The 13,878-nt window shown below is 44.9% G+C and overlaps 2 protein-coding genes across 3 annotated transcripts in view; both read left to right on the forward strand.

Moving 5' to 3' along the window:
* Positions 1-13,878, forward strand: part of CADM2 (cell adhesion molecule 2) — a 784,471-nt gene that overhangs the window by 344,538 nt on the left and 426,055 nt on the right. The window lies entirely within an intron of this gene.
* Positions 3,753-8,279, forward strand: LOC143815146 (uncharacterized). Its single transcript, XM_077294075.1, has 5 exons — positions 3,753-5,324; positions 5,405-5,479; positions 5,799-5,994; positions 6,149-6,311; positions 7,061-8,279. The coding sequence occupies exons 1-5, from the start codon at positions 5,121-5,123 to the stop codon at positions 8,067-8,069; spliced, it is 1,647 nt and encodes a 548-aa protein (XP_077150190.1). The 5' UTR covers positions 3,753-5,120; the 3' UTR covers positions 8,070-8,279.

The raw sequence follows: 13,878 nt of genomic DNA on the forward strand, positions 1-13,878 counted from the left end.
CTTGCAAGTGGCCACTTTAAGTAGCTTTTCTCATGATTGCATACACCTGGCTATGAAGTTCAAAGGTCAATGAGGCTACAAAACCAAAAAAGTGCTTCAGTAAGTCAGTAAAAAGTAGGTAAGAGTATTTAAAACAAGAAAATGATAAGGATGCCCATACTTATGCACCTGTGAAATTTTGTTTGAATGCAGATTGCACATTTTCTGTTAGTACAATAAACCTCATTTCAAGGCAGAAACATTACTGTGTCCAACAGTTATTAGATATATGAAACTGAAACAGCTGTTGCAAAAAAAACAATTTTTGTAAAACATTAAGCTTAAGATTAATAGGGGTGCCCAAACATTTTCATATAACTGTATTTAGTATGTATGTAATGTATGTAGTATGTATGTATGTATGTATGTATGTAGTATGTATGTAATGTATGTAGTATGTATGTATGTATGTAGTATGTATGTAGTATGTATGTACAGTGGGGCAAAAAAGTATTTAGTCAGTCAGCAATAGTGCAAGTTCCACCACTTAAAAAGATGAGAGGCGTCTGTAATTTACATCATAGGTAGGCCTCAACTATGGGAGACAAACTGAGAAAAAAAAATACAGAAAATCACATTGTCTTTTTTTATCATTTTATTTGCATATTCTGGTGGAAAATAAGTATTTGGTCAGAAACAAAATTTCATCTCAATACTTTGTAATACATCCTTTGTTGGCAATGACAGAGGTCAAACGTTTTCTGTAAGTCTTCACAAGGTTGCCACACACTGTTGTTGGTATGTTGGCCCATTCCTTCATGCAGATCTCCTCTAGAGCAGTGATGTTTTTGGCTTTTCGCTTGGCAACACGGACTTTCAACTCCCTCCAAAGGTTTTCTATAGGGTTGAGATCTGGAGACTGGCTAGGCCACTCCAGGACCTTGAAATGCTTCTTACAAAGCCACTCCTTCGTTGCCCTGGCGGTGTGCTTTGGATCATTGTCATGTTGAAAGACCCAGCCACGTTTCATCTTCAATGCCCTTGCTGATGGAAGGAGGTTTGCACTCAAAATCTCACAATACATGGCCCCATTCATTCTTTCATGTACCCGGATCAGTCATCCTGGCCCCTTTGCAGAGAAACAGCCCCAAAGCATGATGTTTACATCACCATGCTTTACAGTAGGTATGGTGTTTGATGGATGCAACTCAGTATTCTTTTTCCTCCAAACACGTCAAGTTGTGTTTCTACCAAACAGTTCCAGTTTGGTTTCATCAGACCATAGGACATTCTCCCAAAACTCCTCTGGATCATCCAAATGCTCTCTAGCAAACTTCAGACGGGCCCGGACATGTACTGGCTTAAGCAGTGGGACACGTCTGGCACTGCAGGATCTGAGTCCATGGTGGCGTAGTGTGTTACTTATGGAAGGCCTTGTTACATTGGTCCCAGCTATCTGCAGTTCATTCACTAGGTCCCCCCGCGTGGTTCTGGGATTTTTGCTCACCGTTCTTGTGATCATTCTGACCCCACGGGGTGGGATTTTGCGTGGAGCCCCAGATCAAGGGAGATTATCAGTGGTCTTGAATGTCTTCCATTTTCTAATTATTGCTCCCACTGTTGATTTCTTCACTCCAAGCTGGTTGGCTATTGCAGATTCAGTCTTTCCAGCCTGGTGCAGGGCTACAATTTTGTTTCTGGTGTCCTTTGACAGCTCTTTGGTTTTCACCACAGTGGAGTTTGGAGTCAGACTGTTTGAGGGTGTGCACAGGTGTCTTTTTATACTGATAACAAGTTTAAACAGGTGCCATTACTACAGGTAATGAGTGGAGGAAAGAGGAGACTCTTAAAGAAGAAGTTACAGGTCTGTGAGAGCCAGAAATCTTGATTGTTTGTTTCTGACCAAATACTTATTTTCCACCAGAATATGCAAATAAAATGATAAAAAAACAGACAATGTGATTTTCTGTATTTTTTTTCTCAGTTTGTCTCCCATAGTTGAGGTCTACCTATGATGTAAATTACAGACGCCTCTCATCTTTTTAAGTGGTGGAACTTGCACTATTGCTGACTGACTAAATACTTTTTTGCCCCACTGTATGTATGTAGTATGTATGTAGTATGTATGCAGTATGTAGTATGTATGTAGTACGTATGTATGTAGTATGTATGTAGTATGTATGTTGTATTTATGTAGTATGTATGTAGTATGTATGTTTTTTTTTACATTCAACACATTAGCCAGATGATGGGACTACTACTGTCCCATCATTGGCTAATGTGTCAATCACTGTCACTGTAGCAGGCATCGTCTGATGGGACTTGTAGTCCCATCGAATGATGCCTGCACACACGCACAAACCCCCGGCAGCCTGCACAGACCCCCGGCAGCCCGCACAGAGCCCCGGCAGGCATGCACAGACCCCCGGCAGTCCGCACAGAGCCACGGCAGGCACGCACAGACCCCCATCAGCCCACACAGAGCCCCGGCAGGCAGCACAGAGCCCCGGCAGGCCCGCACAGAGCCCCGGAAGGCCCGCACAGAGCCCCGGCAAGCCCGCACAGAGCCCCGGCAGCCCGCACAGAGTCCCGGCAGGCATGCTCAGAGCCCCAGCTGGCACGCACAGAGCCCCAGCAGCCCGCACAGAGCCCCGGAAGGCTGCACAGAGCCCCGGCAGGCATGCACAGACCCCCGGCAGCCTGCACAGACCCCCGAGAGGCCCACACAGACTCCGTCTGCACACACAGACACGCACAGTGTCCGCCCATGCACTGCCCACACTGTTCCCCCCTCCGGAACAGGATGTGGAAGGACAGAAAGGGCTCATTTACATTCCAATATTTGTGTCCCATTGACTTGCATCGGTATCGGGTATCGGCAATATTCAATATTTTTTGGATATCGGCCGATCCAATCTGATACCGATACTTTTGGATATCAGAAGGTGTCGCTCAACACTACCATCCACTCTAGAGTTAAATATAAACTTATCACTTTCACTGACAAAGCACTCCATGGTTCAGCACCATCCTACATCTCCTCCCTTGTCTCAGTCTACCACCCTACCCATGCCCTCTGTTTTGCTATCTGTCATCCCTGTGTTGCCCATTCAAAATCTTCCTCATGACCAGGACTTTTGTATTATGTTCTCACATGCTTTATGCATTCATTTAAATGCCCTCTGTGTCTGTACTTTTACACATTCTGGTTGGTAACCATTTCATGCAGCATTACATGAACACCCAACTTATTACATTTCGGCTTATCTGAACAATGAAAGCAATTGTTACCATCCACCTTTCATGTCTCCCCTATTTCCTCATAGATTGTAAGCTTGCAAGAAGGGCCCTCACTCCTCTTGGTACAGTATATGTTGCTTTATGTGATTATTGTTATGCTGCAATGTATTTTATTGTCTGTACAAGTCCCCTCTATATAGTAAAGTGTTGCGGAATATGTTGGTGCTATAGAAGTAAAATTATTATTATTAGTCTTGGTGTTACAATTTCAGAGTTGAGGAAAGTATCTATCTACTCAGGTTTCCTGCTCTATAACATGATGCCTGCAGACTAGACTCTATATAAACGATTTTACTTTTAAAACCTGTGCTTTATCTCTTAAGCCACAGCTCTTTTATTGAATTTCTGTTTCCTATTATTCTCAGGAGATAGTATTTTGGCTACAGCCAGCTTAGGCTACGTTCACATTTGCGGTGTGCGCCGCAGCGTCGCCGCCGCAACGCACCGCATGCGTCGTGAGGCCCTATCTTTAACATTGGGGCCGCATGGCGCCGCATGTACATGCGTTGTCATGCGTTGTGGTGCGTCGTACGCCGCATGCGGCGTTAGGGCGCACCTGCCAGGGCGCGGCCAACGCAACATGTTGCATTTTTTTGGCGGCGCAGACTTTTTTAAAAACGCATGCGTCGTGTTTGCGTCGTGTTTGCGTCGTCAATGCGCCTTTTTTCCCATTGACTTGCATTGACAACGCAGACGACGCAAGTACTTGCGTCGTGATGCGTTGTACGACGCATGCGTTTTTCTTTCAAAAATGCAAAACATTGTCTAGACTTTGTCTAGACACTTAAAAAAAGCACTATATATATAAAAAAAGGGGGGGGGGTTTGCCATTGTCTTTCACAAGGCTATTCACACAACACACAGAGAAGACACTGAGAGGAGCAACCTGCTTTCCAAACCTGTAAGTATATATTTCTCTTTGCATAATTTTTTTTCTGTGTTTTATTTCTTGTTTTTGATTTAATTTGTGCAATGTTTGCTCTGTGATATTGTACGGTTATGGCACTGTAGGTTGTTATTGAATACTAACATTTTTTTTTAATGTGTTTCTGATATATGCTGGCGTTTCTTGTGTGCGGCCTTGCTGGGTTTGGATTGGTTTTGGATTTATTTTTGGTTGTTCTTGTGTCATGCGGATGTTCAATGCCTTTTTTTTGTAAGATTTTTTATTGTAAAATTTGTGGTGCATGTCTTTTTCTGGCTTCTATTGTTGGTGTAACCGTATGGCGTTTTCTAGGCTCATGTCTTGCTGTGTTTTATTATGCTGTTGGCATTTTTTTTTCTTTCCTTGAGTGTCTTTTCTTGCTGGTGGGGGGCTACATTTATGATGTTTCATTTGTATTGTATTGTTCCGTGCTGCTATATGCCATTATATGTTTAATTGTATTATGGTTACGTCGTTTTCTGTATGGCTTCCATATATATATCTCCTGTATTGAATGTTTCCATAGCCAAGTGTGTAGTTATTTTTTTTTTTTTTTTTTTTTGGGCCCTTTTTTTAAAATTTCTTGTGTTTTCTTTTCTATTTGACTATGGTTTTTCTTTTGGTTGCTGTATATTGTAACAGCGGTTGTCCTGTAATGTTTATTGCTTATTATCTAGAATGGTATTTATCGCCTTCTCCAGATGTATTTCTGTGGTAGATGTCACCAGATGGTGTTGTTTTGGATCATGTCTTGTTGCTATTGTAAAGTATTGCGTGCAGTTTGCTATTTCATTGTGCCTTTTTTTTCCCTGTACAGTTTTTTTATATTTAAAAATTTGGACATTGGTGTCTTTTTTTGGTAAAATTTTTTGGGGTCTATTCTTGTAGTTTCTTCTATTGTATTCTCTTGCAATGTATGGCGTTGTGGTGTCGCTTTTTCAGTTTGCATTGTCCTATCAGTCAACAGTCAATTGTGGTTGTTTTAATTTTTTATGCCGATTTTATTGTATGTGTTAGATTTGGATGTGATTTTTTGCTCATTTTTTCATTGCAGAGCAAACTTGCAAGAATGACGAGTGAGTCAGAGTCTGAACATAGGCAATCGGCGAGGGGGAGTGCGGTGAGTAATTATGTCCAGTTGCTTACTATTCGCTGCCATTTGTAGCATTGTCACTAATTTTTGTATACATTTTTTTACAGGCTTCTTCAAGTGAGGGGGAAGGCACACAGCGGGAGCAGGGAGATCGGTGCCAAGATGGGTCGTCAGGCCGGCAAGTGAGTATTTGTTTTTTTTTTTTTATCTTTTTTTTGGAGTAGCATCCTGCTGGGAGGAACATTAGGAGCAACCTGGTTTCACTAGGGCTGTTTACTAAGCTTAATTACATATAGCTTTTCAGGGCAGCAAGTATTTGGGGGAAGGTAACATACAGTTGAACTCCCTGCACAAAAACATTCAAAAATACAGGTGTAGAAACCATCAATATAGATACATCAAATGGCAAAGGATAGGGCAAAGGTACAAATCATGCCACGTGCTGATGATGGTTGTTTATATTTGCCTATTTGTAACCTTTTTGTTTTCTATTTTTTCTAGGTTTCACAACGGGACCACAGGGAGTGTATTGATGTGGAGCTCCTGATCTCCAGCATCCAGGAGCGTGGCCCGTTGTGGGACAGCCGTGACCCTCGGCACATGGACCAGGTGGTGTCGAGGCGTTTGTGGGCAGAGGTGGCAAAGTCGCTGTGGGATGGCTTTGACAGTGCCTCAGCGAAGGACAAAGGCACCTTTAGTGAGTATTGCTGAGACGCTGCTATGACCCATCTTGCCAGGATAAACACAACCGTGTGTGATGCTATCAACGCCTAAACTTTGCATCACACACGGTTGTTTTTATCCTTTTAAAATGCGACATATGTAACCTTTTTTTTTCTTTGCATTCACAGTGAAAAAGTTGAGGACCAGATGGCGATCCATAAAGGACCGTTTCAATAAGGGGCTCCGTGCAGAGGAGGAGCAATCGAGGAGTGGTGCTGCTGCGGCCAAGTCGGTTCCATATAAATACAACCGCCAATTACAGTTCTTAAGACCGGTCCTTGGCCGCCGACAGTAAGTATTTTGTCCACATACCATATTGCACATTGTACATTGCCCAGACACATAACATATTGCACAGCCACATAGTACATTGACCAGCCACGTACATTGTGCATCCACACACATAGTATATTTACAGGCCACTATATCGCAGCCACATAGTACACGTTCTAGCCACGTATCCACATAGTACATTTCCCAGGCACATAGTGTATTGGCCATCAATGTAGTCAGCGTAGCATATTGGCCATCCACGGTAATTATTTTAGGTTAAGCAAGAGTCCTTGTAGTTCCTGACAGGTTCCGTTCTGAGTCAGTGTAGTTCTGATCGCAGGAATAATGATGACGTCTCGATCACATGATCCTAACGTCATGGACATTCCTGCGATCAGATCAGCAAAGTCTGGTTTTTATTTTTTTTAAATTCTTTTATAGACCTTAAATTTTATATTATTTTTGCAACATAGCCAGCATCTTGAAATTAGTTTTTCACACAATAATTTTTTAAAAATATGACAGGGGTATGCATTGCCTTTTGCAGAGGGAATGTACAGTCATTTTCTGCCGTCGGTATGTCCATGATTGTTATCGTGAGCCCTAATGGTCAGCTGGCGATAACAATCAGCAATTTATTATAGGCCACACAGACTGAGAGACAGGGGATTGTAATGTTTTGATGTGTCATGTAATTTTTTTGACAGGAGTTGGCGTATGTGATAGGTTATGAATTGAAGACTAATTTTTTCATTATCTTTTCACAGGACACACAGCAGCACCCTCCAGCGAGCTCCCCCCTGTGAAGCGGAACTTCATGGATCGCCATCTGAGCCGTCACAGCCATCCCACAGCGACAGCAGGCCTGCACCACCATCATCTGGAGAACCGGCTGCCGGTACGTCAGGTTTTCCCCTGCCCGAGGCCTCTGGCGCACCTTCGTTCGGGTATTCCCGACAGCGCCAGCGGGCCTCGGACAGGTCAGTCATGCCTGAATTTTTGCACTTGGGCACGGTGTTCCAGAACGGTTTCAAGGCGTTGAGAGATGAAATGTCCAGTATGGGACGGCGCCTTGAAATCCTGGAAGCCGAGCTCTCAAATCCGGCAAAACATTTCTTCAGCACACTTGCTAAAGGCATGGTGGAAAACCTTACGCCGGAACTCCAGATTTCGGTGATGCAGGACTGCAACAATTCTTACGTGAGGGCTCTGCAGCAGTCTCGGGTCGCGCAGTCAGCGACACTGCCCGTAGTGCCGTCGCTGGCTAGCGTGACTCCGACTACTGCTGCAGAGTCACTCCAGCCCCCCCACCCTGGTCCAAGTGCCGGGCGACGCCACCACAGGCACCATACCAGTGTGCGGCCCACTCCTGCTCCTGCCAGGCCCTCATCCTCCCGTAGGAGTGCTTCTGGGGGAGATGCCGCCGAAGGAAGGAAAAGGAAAAAAAAGAGGAGGCACACAGACAAACACACAGAGGCACAGGTTCTGGCTGCTCCAGGACACACACCATCTCGTCGTGGCTCTAGCCACAGCAGGAGCAGCCAGGGCCAACCAAGCCAAAAACGAAGGCGGCTTGTGTTGCCTCCTCCCTCCTCTAGTGACGAGGCGGTCTCCCTAGTGTACCCTGCGGGGGGTTTGGACCTGCCATCAAGCCTCCTCGAGTATGGCGGCTCCTCCTCCTCCTCTACCACTCCCACTCCCAGGTCCAGAACGAGAAGCTACCGGTCACCGGTGGTAGCGGATGTTGATCCCCCCTCGGCTGTTGAAACCCCATAATTTTCTTTTCCCTTTTTTTTCTGTTTCCCCTCAATAAAAATTTAATTTTTTGTATACAATATTTGGTCTTCTTTTCAAGTACACTGCTCGGTAATTCACTCCGTGCGTCGTTTATTTGTGCTTCAAACACCTCATATATGCAATGTCAGACAGTATTTTTGGATTTTTTAATTTGACCGTTTCTTTGGGTGTCTTTCATTGCTGTATGAGGTGTTTTCAAACACTAAAGTGTATGAGTTGTTTTCAAAGAAAAAGGGTATGTGTCCACGCTCAGGATTGCATCCGGATTTGGTCCGGATTTTAATTCAATATTTGTAGCCAAAACCAGGCGTGGGTAATAAATACAGCAGTGGAGCATATGTTTCTATTCTACTTTTCCTAATTGTTCCACTCCTGGTTTTGGCTTACAAATATTGATGAAAAAACCTGAGCAATTCAGGATGCAATCCTGAACGTGGACACATACTGTAAAGGTACCTTCACACTTAACAATGCTGCAGCAAAACAGACAACGATGCAATTCACTGCAGCATCGCTATTTGGGAGCTGGAGAGCGGTCTGTGTGACCGCTCTCCAGCGACCAACGATGCCGAGGTCCCCGGGTAACCATGTTAAACATCGGGTTGCTAAGCGCAGGGCGCACTTCCGATGTTTACCCTGGTTACCAGTGTAAAATGCAAAAAAAAAAAATATTCACAATCGCATCCCCCGGCGTCAGCTTCCCTGCACTGACTGAGTGACGTCCCTCACAGCAACGCTGTGCTGTGCATTCACTTTACGGCCGGCGCTCACTCAGTGCAGGAAGTGGACGCCAGGGGACGCGAAGATGAGTATATTTATTTTTAGTTTTTAGTTTACAATTAACACTGGTAACCACGGTAAACATCGGGTTACTAAGCGCGACCATGCGCTTGGTAACCCGTTGTTTACCCTGGTTACCAGTGTAAAACATCGCTGGTATCGTTGATTTTGCTGTCAAACACAACGATACACGGCGATCTGACAAACAAATAAATATGGTATGGTATAAATTTTGTCTTGGAAGCATGGTAGAAAACGTAAGAAATTTTTTTTATTAAAACACAACATTTTAAAAACAAAGGTTTACAAGTTTTTTAGATAAGGCACATTTACATTGGTGAACTATTTTTAGCATAGTCACACCAGAATACAGTCCAACAGTTTATTACACCATTGAATCTTGCCATGACAGACGGCCAAAATCTGACACAAAATAGGCCGCAAAACGGTCCCTCATCTGCGCAATTTCCACGCTTGACCTCAGAGGATGATCATGGAAATTGGGCAATGGGTTGGCTATGGTTTCATCCAGATCAACGTTCAGTCTCTCTTTGGCCAGAATAAAATTGTGGAGAACCACACACGCCTTCACCACCTCATCCACTGTCTCAGTTTTCAGATTAATGGCGGATCCTAATATCCGCCATTTAGAGACAAGGATGCCAAAGGCGCACTCCACAGTCCTTCTGGCCCTGGACAGTCTGTAATTGAACACCCTTTTCGTGTGGTCCAAGCCCCGACTTGAGTAGGGTTTCAATAGGTTGGCAGACATTTGGAATGCCTCATCCCCAACCACAACAAATGGCATCGCAGGGCCTTCGGTGTGGGGAAGAGGTCGTGGCTGGGGGAAATTGAAATTGTTGCCATATAATTTTTGGCCCATATCAGACTCTTTGAATGTGCGCGAGTCATTTGACCGGCCAAAAGCACCAATGTCGACTGCCAGAAAACGGCAGTCCGCACCGGCAATTGCCATCAGCACAGTGGAAAAATATTTTTTGTAGTTATAGAAAAGGGATCCACTTTTCCCTGGCTTGGTAATACGAATGTGCTTGCCATCCACCGCGCCAATACAGTTTGGAAACGAACACACTTCCTCAAATTTCTCGGCGTTGGCCAACCAGATATCGCTTGTAGGGACGGGTAAAAATTCTTCCCGGAGGTTATCCCACAAAGCGCGGCAGGTCTCAGCAATAATTCCCGAGAGAGTGGAGACTCCAATCCGGAACTGAAATTGAAGGGATCGCAAGGTCTCTCCGGTAGCCAGGAAACTGCCAAGAAGATAAAGAAATTACATTAGTACATTGCAATTTATAAGGGTATGTCTCCACTGTCCGGAGACGCGGCGCTATCGTTGCAGCGGCGAAGCCGGTCGGCGATAAGCCCCGCCCCCTTCCTGGGACGCAATGGTGCCGGATGTGTACAGTACACATCCGGGATCATCGCACCCCTCGCCATAGGGCCCTGTGATATACCTTGCGGGGACGCTGCGTCCCCGCAAGGTGTACGGACATGCTGTGTTCTGAAAAGACGCGCAGCATGTCCGGAGTCGCAGGGCCTCCGCGTGCGGGTTTCCACGCATAGTGGAGACGGGATTTCATAAAATCCCCTACACTATGCTGGAACATCTGGACGCTGCTTGTTTGACGCTGCAGCGTCAAACAAGCTTACTGACCGTAGAAACACAGCCTAAAAGTACATTGACCATACCACCCCCAACAAAAATTAAGAAAAAAAAAAAAAAAAAAAAGGGAAGATGTGAACGTAGCCGAACATATCTCAAGTCATTCAAACAGCTACGTACCGTAGAGTCACCAGCAGCCGCTCCTCTGCGGATATAGCTCTCCGGAGCTGAGTATCCTGCCTGCTGATGGCTCCTTCCACCCGACGCAGAAGATACCGGAAGCTCTCCTGAGACATCCTGGTGTACTCGAAATACTTCTCCAGGTTCTCATTCAGTTCGCCAAACAAGCTATGGTATGCTCCACGGCTCTCCCGGACTTCCAAGATAGGGTGTATCCAAAATCTGCGATGAATCCATCTCCGTTTTTCTCTTTCTCTTTGATGAGCACAGGCGACAGCATAGGCATGAGCCAAGGCTAAATCCATCTCCATATCCATGATAACACTGTCCAAGGGACGCTCCATCATGAATACCAGCAAATGGGAGGAATTCATGTCTGCCATGGTATATATACACAATTACATAAACACCAACCCTCTTCTAGCCATTGGTGGCCCTTATCTATTGTGTAGACACTTTTTTTTGTGGGTGGGATGAAGAATGACTCACTGCACAAAAAACGCATGCGGCGCAAAACGCTGCGTTTTTTGTTGGAAACGCAACTGCGTTTACAAAAACCGCTGCGTTTTGCGCCGCATGCGTTGAACGCATGCGGCGCAAAACGCAGCGTTGTGCATGCGTTGTGTTGCGTTTTTGTCTGCGTTGTGCGTTGCGGCGGCGACGCTGCGGCGCACACCGCAAATGTGAACGTAGCCTTAAACCTTTCAACTATATATTCTTAAGGACATGGTGCTCATAAAACTCTAAAATTAAGGAAAGTTTTATAGCTGCTTTTCTTTTTTTCTACCTTAGTGTTTTTCTTTGTTCCTGTCATTTCTACTGCAGACTATTAGTTTTTGTTGTTTTATTGGGAGCACTTCACCATTTATACCTTATTCCCTAAATGATCTCTCCCTTTTTTTCCCTCTGAGGGTTTCAGTGACACTAAAAATGAAAGAGATTCATCGAGAATGCTGCGGAATAACGCTTAAACTCAACACTTTATGAGATTCATTGAATGTCAGCGGCTGAATCAGATGAAATTGCTATAGTTTATTGCAAACACACCTATGTTCCTAACCTGTTATACAATTTTAGAGATTGATTTTTTTTTTTACTTTTTGCCCGTGAACTTCACTTGTTTTAGAATACCAAGTTCTTTCACTTAATAGGACTAATGCTGGATGCCAGACACATTAAAGTTAATCCAGCTGATGAATTGGTTTTGTGCATAGTATTTGAAAGCTGGCTTTTTTAAGCCCCACTGGGACAATTTTACAAAAAATCTTTACAAGTTTGCCATTAAGGACAAAAACTACCCATTTTAAGCACAGTATTTCAGGATAATAACTTCCTCAGCTTAATGCTTTTCCACAGAGACCCATCTTTGGATCCAAAGTATAAATGTCTTTCTAAATCCTCCGTATGAACTGATGGTTCGGCATTATACAGCCATTGCAAAGAAAATAAAGGGTTTTATCCAATATAAGCTTCTCTCTGTTTGAATGAGAAATTATTAAATTAATTTAGAAGATTTTATAATCTGACTTGTAAAGAATGTATTGCCTTTATCAGGGCTCTTTTTTGGTTACTGACTTTTAGGTTTTTTTAATATTTTCAATTTGTAGTGTTGAGCAATACCTTCCGATATTCAAAAGTATCGGTATCGGATTGCATCGGCTGATATCCAAAATATATCGGATATCCCCGATACCGATACCCGATACCAATGCAAGTCAATGGGACACAAATATCAGATTGTAAATAGGCCCTTTATGTCCTTCTATATGCTGTTCCGGAGGGGGAAGAGGGTGGGCGGTGCGTGGGCGGTGCGTGGGTGGACATACATACTGCATACATACTACATACATACTACATACATACATACTACATACATACTACATACATACATACATTCTACATACATACTGCATACATACTACATACATACTACATACAAACATACTACATACATACTACATACATACTACATACAGTACATTCATACATTACATACATATAGACATACAGTACATTAACCCCTTAGCGACCTTTGACGCATACGCTGCGTCATGAAAGTCGGTGCCAAAACGACCTATGACGCAGCGTATGCGTCATGGAGGGATCGCGCTCCTGCAGATCGGGTGAAGGGGTTAACTCCGATTTCACCCGATCTCCAGGAACAGGGGGAGTGGTGCTTCAGCCCAGGGGGGGTGGCTTCACCCCCTCGTGGCTACGATCGCTCTGATTGGCTGTTGAAAGTGAAACTGCCAATCAGAGCGATTTGTAATATTTCACCCAAAAAAACGGTGAAATATTACAATCCAGCCATGGCCGATGCTGCAATATCATCGGCCATGGCTGGAAAACCTAATCTGCCCCCACCCCACCCCACCGATCGCCCCCCCAGTGCTCCGGTGCGCGGTCCGCCCCCCTAATTAGTTCTGTCCGCTCCTGCGTCCTCCTGTCCGCTCCCCCCGTGCTCCGGTGCCCCCTCCCTGTGCTCCGGTCCCCCCCCCGTGATCCGATCACCCCCCCCTACATACTTACCTGGCCTCCCGGTGTCCGTCCGGCTTCTCCATGGGCGCCGCCATTGTCCAATATGGCGGGCGCCTGCGCACTGCGCCCGCAGAGTCTGCCGGCTGGCAGATTCGTTCCAGATCTATTTTGATCACTGCGATATAGCCTATCGCAGTGATCAAAATAAAAAAAAGTAAATGACCCCCCCCCCCTTTATCACCCCCATAGGGAGAATAATAAAAATAAATAAAATATTTTTTTTTTTTTTTCTGCTAGGGTTAGAGTTAGAACTAGGGTTAGAATTAGGGGTAGGGGTAGGGTTAGGGGTAGGGTTAGGGCATATGCACACAGTGCAGATTTGGCTGCGAATCCGCAGCGGATTGCCGCGGATCGGCCGCGGATCGGCCGCGGATCCGCCGCGGATCCGCAGCGGATTGGCCGCGGATCCGCAGCGGATTGGCCGCTGCGAATTCGTAGCAGTTTTCCATCAGGTTTACAGTACCATGTACACCTATGGAAAACCAAATCCGCTGTGCCCATGGTGCGGAAAATACCGTGCGGAAACGCTATGTATTTTCCGCAGCATGTCAATTTTGTGCGGATTCCGCAGCGTTTTACACCTGTTCCTCAATAGGAATCCGCAGGTGAAATCCGCACAAAAAAACACTGGAAATCTGCTGTAAATCCGCAGGTAAAACGCAGTGC

This window comes from Ranitomeya variabilis, chromosome 3 (assembly GCF_051348905.1).
Source record: "Ranitomeya variabilis isolate aRanVar5 chromosome 3, aRanVar5.hap1, whole genome shotgun sequence".
Lineage (NCBI taxonomy): Eukaryota > Metazoa > Chordata > Amphibia > Anura > Dendrobatidae > Ranitomeya > Ranitomeya variabilis.

Excerpts from the sequence above, each read along its gene's own strand:
- LOC143815146 (XM_077294075.1), top strand. The coding sequence starts at position 5,121 with ATGGCGTTGTGGTGTCGCTTTTTCAGTTTGCATTGTCCTATCAGTCAA. Across the intron at positions 5,480-5,798 it reads ATGGGTCGTCAGGCCGGCAA|GTTTCACAACGGGACCACAG; the intron begins GTGAGTATTTGT and ends TATTTTTTCTAG. Across the intron at positions 5,995-6,148 it reads GAAGGACAAAGGCACCTTTA|TGAAAAAGTTGAGGACCAGA; the intron begins GTGAGTATTGCT and ends TTGCATTCACAG.